The sequence below is a fragment of the Micropterus dolomieu genome, linkage group LG14, assembly GCF_021292245.1.
Source record: "Micropterus dolomieu isolate WLL.071019.BEF.003 ecotype Adirondacks linkage group LG14, ASM2129224v1, whole genome shotgun sequence".
Classification (NCBI taxonomy): Eukaryota; Metazoa; Chordata; class Actinopteri; order Centrarchiformes; family Centrarchidae; genus Micropterus; species Micropterus dolomieu.
The window spans coordinates 24,851,199-24,858,349 of NC_060163.1; the positions used below are offsets into that span (position 1 = coordinate 24,851,199).

At 42.0% G+C, this 7,151-nt stretch overlaps 1 protein-coding gene across 5 annotated transcripts in view; it reads right to left on the reverse strand.

The window, feature by feature from the left end:
- The window catches only part of LOC123982838 (zinc finger protein 62 homolog), a 44,055-nt gene that overhangs the window by 4,832 nt on the left and 32,072 nt on the right, over window positions 1–7,151 (reverse strand). Inside the window, exons 1-4 of one of the 5 annotated variants that reach the window (XM_046068720.1) lie at window positions 6,803–7,118; window positions 5,258–5,603; window positions 1,800–1,993; window positions 1,545–1,706 (exon numbers count right to left, since the gene is read on the reverse strand). The exons of 2 other annotated variants lie outside the window; for them this stretch is intronic. In XM_046068720.1, the coding sequence (XP_045924676.1) occupies window positions 1,545–1,706; window positions 1,800–1,993; window positions 5,258–5,603; window positions 6,803–6,996 (896 nt within the window). In that variant the 5' untranslated portion in view covers window positions 6,997–7,118. Of the gene's footprint in view, window positions 1–1,544; window positions 1,707–1,799; window positions 1,994–5,257; window positions 5,604–6,802; window positions 7,119–7,151 lie in introns of those variants that run through there. 2 more of the 5 variants (XM_046068719.1, XM_046068723.1) reach the window with 2 other exon arrangements.

Below are 7,151 nucleotides of genomic sequence, written 5' to 3' on the forward strand. Positions count from 1 at the left end.
TATATATATATATATATATATATATATACACACACATATACATATATATATATATAATTCTTTGCCTATGTAGGAGAGCCCTGTTTATCATTATTATGATAGCAATGACATGAGAGATAATATATGGTATTATTATTATTTTAGTAGTAATAGTAAAATGGTATTTCATAGTTTCTGTTACGCTGGCTCCCACAATACATACGTTATTTAATTAAATGTTCATTAGTAGTAGTACTCTATAAAAAAATCAAATATATAAAAAATGTTTTCTGTAGTTTTACACATTTGACTCGTATTTAGCTTATATATATATATTTTGTTGTACTTTTGTTCAAAGTAGTATTTCTAACAATAACAAAGTTTATTTTTAAACTGCATTATGTCAAGGTATCTTGGTGAGGTCTCAACATAACAAATGTTAGGGATAAAATAAGCGTTTCTGTCTGTGTGTCACTGTTGCTGCTGTGTTTCCCCCTACATGTGGTACACTGTGAGATTTCCGGCGGAGGATTGGCTAAACTTCGGGGAAGACTGGCTGACCCCGCCTCCCACATCTGAGGATCCTGATTGGAGCAGCACAAGAACCCTCCTCCAATCGCCGAGCTGCCTGCAGGACCGCCTTCAAGCTTTCCCCGTCAAATAGGCTGGTCTGCTGCTGGGTCGTGGCAACTACCATTTGCCATGTAGTTTGCCTCGACGCTTGTCTTGACACTGAACTCTGTGTGCGCGTGTCCTTAGTGGATAGATCTGTGTGTTATTGAGAGTCAGTAACTCACCCGTGTTGATCTCAGTATTGGTCTGCAGAATTGGGCTAGGAGAAGCTCTTCCCTGATTACTTACACCTGTTAGAAATTACTTGTTTTAGATACACTAGGTTTAGGGGTGCTGCGCTCCCTGTGTTTTGTTTTTTGAACTACGGCTAGAGAGGTTTTTGTTTTTTCTTTTGTAAGTAGTTTAGTAATCCGTCATTTAGGAGGGATCTCTTTTTGTTATATTTGGTTCTTTGTTTTACGTATCACCCGCTTGCCCATTTTCTGTTTGACTTTTTGTTGTACCGTCTGTTTAATAAATAATCTTTCCACCCATACCAAAACCGAGCGGGGACGTAACAGTTTCTTAAAATAAGAGGGAAAAAGAATATCGGCTATCGTAAATCCTCAAATATCAATATCAGCCTCGGACTTCATAATCCCATATCAGTCGGGCTCTAACTTCAGTAGTATCTGCGGCCTTCCCTGTGACACAACTGCCGCTGCCCACTGGAGCAGCTACTGTCTTACTCTTGACCTTTAACCAATCAGATCAAATGTGGGCGGGACATCGACCCAGACAGGGACAGAGGGAGGCAGCTAAATCAGGGCTAAAGCAACCCATTTTAAAATTAATTTAATAGTAACATTTTTGTTTTGCCTATCAGAAAATGTTGATGTTTACACTGAGTCATTATATCAACTGATAAACTTGAGCGCACATGAAAATATATAATCACTTTAGTACAAAACACTCATTGTGAATAAGGAAATCAATATGAGTGCAAAACTTACATCTCTTTGCCTTCTGCTGTTTTCAATGTTCGGTTCTGGTGGAAGTTATAGTCCAGAGCAGCAAGCAGAACTTTTGCCTCATAAACTGGGGGACCGAAGGTGGATCGCTTGCTGACATACATCAGTATCTGCTTCTGGAATGCCTCTAGGTCTGCAGCTGATCTGATTGAGCATATATATAAATATATTTATAAATAATATAAAATTAGTACAGTCAGTATTTACATCTGTGTGAAACACGTAGTCACCCTTTACCTGAATCGCAGGTATTTATGCACATCCTTCAGCCAACGCTTATTGAGAACAATGTCCACTAAAGCTTTGCGGCACCTGGAGTCTCTCCAGATCCACACCTTTGCACGTGTTTCGTCCAGGTGCCCATGTTGACACCTTCCCATAGTCGAGGTACGACTGTTACAGACATGGTGAATGATGTCAACCCATGGTGCCTGTGAAAAAACACAAAACAGCACTATAAAAATAACCTCCATAAAGAAATTAATCAACTTACTAGGAGAAAAAAAAAAAAAAAAATAAATAAATAAATTATATATATAAATAAATGATGTGCTTCCAAAAAACTGCTTGGTTATGTCAGTTTTTTTCCAACACCATCAGGTTTATGTCTTTCAGCCAGATGAGGAGGACAACGTGTCCAGCGCTTTCACACGTTTTAATGTGACTGTTAGCATCCAGCGCTGCATTTTACAGCAGCTCTGATGAGCCTTTTTTCCTCTTTAACTTTATATACTTTTTATCTATTTCCCACCATGTACATTAACACTGAGGAGGTTTTGCCGGCCTTTCTTTTGGTTGGTGTACTGTTTATGATCGCATCTGGAGATCAGCTGTCTAGCTATGGTCCTACTACCAATTAGCCATTTTCCCTCCCCGGTGGCATGCGACTCATTACCGTTACAAAGTTTCAGGTGTGAATGGGGAACAAGTGGGTTAAATTTGGTGTTCTCACACTCCCTCATACTGGTCACTGACAGTTCAACATGGCACCTCATGGCAAAGAACTCTGAGGATCTGAAAAAAAAAGAATTGTTGCTCTACATTAAGATGGCCGAGGCTATAAGAAGACCGCCAAGCCCCTGAAATTGAGCTGCAGCACGGTGGCCAAGACCATACAGCAGTTCAACAAGACAGGTTCCACTCAGAACAGGCCTCACCATTGTTGGAACCAGTATGTATATAAGTTATCTCATATTTACTCTCGCCCATGCAATCTGAAACAATATATAAATATATATATCAAGACGTGTACTAATGCAAGTGTGTAAGTCTGTCTGCAGAAATGTACTGACAGGAAGTCTACAGCGGATGGCGTGACTGAAGGAAATGACTCACGGAGCAGACAACTGAAGCCCTGGCCCTGAGGAGCGACTGAGCTTAACGTACATAGTTCCTGGAACAATACTGTACAATAATGTACGTCACGTTGATCACGTTTCATGTTGCTGCTACACCCACTTTTCCCTTAGAGCAGCAACATGTATGTAACTAGGGAACGCCCTGAATATAATAAAAAGAGAGGAAACGGAAGAGATAACTCAGAGCGGTTGGAGTTTGTAACTGTGTACATCTCTGTCCGTTCTCCTCGTGAGTAAAAAGCCATTAATTCTCTTGTCTTTCTTCCTTGTCTGATATTATAAGTGTATGAACTTGACAGCCATGGTCGACCAAAGAAGTTGAGTGCATGTGCTCAGTGTCATATCCAGAGGTTGTTTTTGGGAAATAGATGCATGAGTGCTACTAGCATTGCTGCAGAGGATGAAGGGGTGGGGGGTCAGCCTGTCAGTGCTCAGACCGTACGCCGCACACTGCATCAAATTGGTCAGCATGGCTGCCGTCCCAGAAGGAAGCCTCTTCTAAAGATGATGCACAAAAAAGCCTGCAAACAGTTTGTTGAAGACAAGCAGACTGAGGACATGGATTACTGGAACCATGTCCTGTGGTCTGATGAGACCAAGGTAAACTTATTTGGTTCAGATGGTGTCAAGCGTGTGTGGCGGCAACCAGGTGGAGTACAAAGACAAGTGTGTCCTGCCTACAGTCAAGCAAGGTGATGGGAGTGTCCTGGTCTGGGGCTGCATGAGTGCTGCCGGCACTGGGGAGCTACAGTTCATTGAGGGAACCATGAATGCCAACATGCACTGTGACGTACTGAAGCAGAGCAGGATCCCCTCCCTTCGGAGACTGGGCCACAGGACAGTATTCCAACATAACGACCCCAAACACACCTCAAAGACGACCGCTGCCTCGCTAAAGAAGCTGAGGGTAAAGTTGATGGACTGACCGAGCATGTCTCCAGACCTAAACCCTACTGAGCATCTGTGGGGCATCCTCAAACGGAGGGTGGAGGAGTGCAAGGTCCTCCACCTTCCATTCTGGAAAATAATGGTGGCCACTCAGAATATTGACACTTTGGGCCCAATTTGGACATTTTCACTTAGGGGTGTCCTCAGTTTTGTTGCAAGCTGTTTAGACATTAATGGCTGTGTGATGTGTTATTTTGAGGGGACAGCAAATTTACACTGTTATACAAGCTGCACACTCACTAGCAAAGTGTGATTTCTTCAGTGTTGTCACATCAAAAGATATCATCAAATGTTTACAAAAATGTGAGGGGTGAACTTTACATGGACAAAAACATGAAGTTCCCCAGGAGGTAAGGACGCTACCGCAGTGCCAGCGTGAGTACAGTGAGTGCAGCGTCATGGTGTTTACGGAAACATGGCTAACAGAGCTAACTCCTGACATAAACAACACGCTGGACGGCTTCCAGATGAGACGGGCAGACAGGACGAGGGAGAGGGGTAAGAGTAAGGGACTAGGACTGATAGTGTCTGTGAACAACAGATGGTGTAACCAAGGTCACATCGCTGTTTAAGAACAATACCGCATTAAGGATATTGAGCTGTTAGCCGGCTCGCGTGCTAACAGCTATTTGCCGAGGGAATTTTCACGTTATCGTGGTAGCTGTGTATGTGCATCCATTAGCTGATGCGAAAATACTGGTTTCAACAACAGACTGGACTACAAAGACACTGTTAACACCTCTACAAGAAGGGCCAGAAGAGACTGTTCCTGCTCAAGAGACTAAGGTCTTTTTGAGTGCACGGTACACTTCTGAGGACCTTGAATGACTCTGTGGTCAGCCATCTTCTTTGGAGTGGTCTGCTGGAGTAGCAGAATCTCAACGGCCGACACTGAACAAACTGATTAAAAAGGCCGGTTCTGTCCTGGGATGCTCACTCGAGCCAGTAGAGGGTAAGAGCTAAGCTCTCACCCATGTTGGAGAGCTCATCCCACCCCCTTCATGAGACACTAACAGCGGCTCCTGATACATCCACGCTGTGTGAATAACTGTTCTTCCTGCAGCTGTGACTTTATAATCAGCATCAGATAATATATGCACTATGTCGCTTTAACTTGTTTAATATTGGAATATGTTTTTTTATTATTGTTTTTTGAAAACTCACCAAGCACATTGTCACTTTGAAGTTTAATTTTTGGTAATCTGCTTAATAGTAAATATATATTTTAGTATTGTATAATTTATTTCTTTGATATTGTTAGTATTATGTTTAATTCACTTTTCACTTTATTTTAACCCATGCTGTCCACTTGCTTCTGTAATGTTTGAAATTTCTCACCTGTGAGACAAATAAAGGCTGATCTGATACGCTACGACTGTCAGGACTTACCCATTCGACACTCGTTGCTGTGCCCTTGGAAGTGATGTTGATCTCAAAGGGGGCAACACAGTCACACACCACACCAGTCTTTAAAAGGCCTGTACATTTTTTCACAGGCAGCATCAGAAATGTAGCCAGCTGTCTCAAGCAGTCCTCGTATACTATTGAAGCTCTGGCACCAACGATGTCATCTTCACAAAGGACATGCTGTGGGGATGGGAAAACAGGGTCCTGATCACAGGGAGAAGCCTCATCAGGAGGGTCTTCACGTGCAGGCTGGTCATGCGCTGCCTCGCCCGTTCCAATAACTGGAAGTCGATCAGTCGATGGTGCTTTCTTTAATGCTCCACCCATTCTGTTGAGGCACAACATTCAATTCAATTTTATTTATGCAGTGCCAAATCACAACAACAGTTATCTCATCGCGCTTTTCATAAAAGATTAGGTCTAGACCACACTCGGTGATATTATTTACAGAAACCCAACAATTCCCATCAAGAATCATTACAGATACGACATTTTACAGCTTCTGACATTTATCTGTAGACATTTATATAAAATAGGCAACATGAGAAACCTCCTCCCTTCTGAGGTGCATTTTATTTGCACATTAAAATCCAAAAAGAAACGTCTCCTCGTTAGCTTAAAAGGACTAGTTTGCTTCACTAATTAGCTTTACTAACCTCAGCTCCTCCAGTCACCTCCGTCCTTTCTTTTCCAAAACCACTTTTTCAGACTCTTTGCTTTTTGTCTTACATTCTGCAGACTGGTTACACTGGATTGAATTCTTTATTTCAGAAGACTCGCTCAAGGTTTAATTTCGATTACAACTGAAATGTCACTATGAAGCACCACTTAGTCCTAGTGTGTATGTGGCAGGTTATCTGATCAGGAGATGATTTGTTATTTCATCACGAATAAATAGTCTATGTTGGCTCCTTTACCTGAGGAAAACCATCAGTTGCTGAAATAATTCCAGTCACATCCATGTCAAATAAAAGACTTGACAAATAAGTCTGAATGTTTTTTTCATTTTATTTTTTTCTCGCAACTCAAGTTATTTGTTCAGTGAACATTTTGTACTCGTTGTTTTGATGATCACTTTACTTCTACTTGAGTAGTTGTTTACGCAAAGTAACAGCACTTTTACTTGAGTACAGTTTTTGGCTAACTTACTTTACCCAAATCTGCAGAATGTGTACATTTACAGCAAAAGCCGCCAGAGGACCATGACTAAAAGTTAGTCCCATTCAGGATTTGCTGTTTGCAAGACACTACCACCATCAACACTACCACTATGCTAACCTGCCACATGCCTCCAAAGAGATCATTATCATTTAAGCAAAGTAGCTGGTAGAGTTTTGCAATATAAAAATGTATAATCTGAAGCACAGCCTTGCTCTGTTGGCAATAACGAAGATAAATTGTAGGATTTGTCGCATGAAAGTAAAACTACAGTCCTGGTAGTAATTACTGAGTTGGTAAGTCTCCCTGTGGCCATGTTCCAGCTGAAGCTACCAAACAACACGTTGCGTTTAGATCGGGCTAAATTACCTGTGCAGCAGAAAACAGGCAACTTCGGCGTCACTCTGAAAACATTTGTCCCTCATCAGAGATTTCCATTTGGGGAAGGCCGCACCGATGTTGATCATTGTTTTCTGCCGTCGTCTGTCCACATTTAGTTTCACTTCTTCCTCTTTTCGCTCCGTCGCTTTTTCTTCTGCTAAATAACACGTACGATCCTCCATTTGTCAAAATGTTGGCTTCTCGGTTAGCCAGCAAACACTTCAAACTCATCTCATCTTCTTTCTTCTCCTCCGTCTGTTTTCTACCATCTGCACATGGATGCAGGGTCTGCAGGAGAGGAAGGTTCCGGTTTCCGCCTGTAGTCCGGGGAGTATTG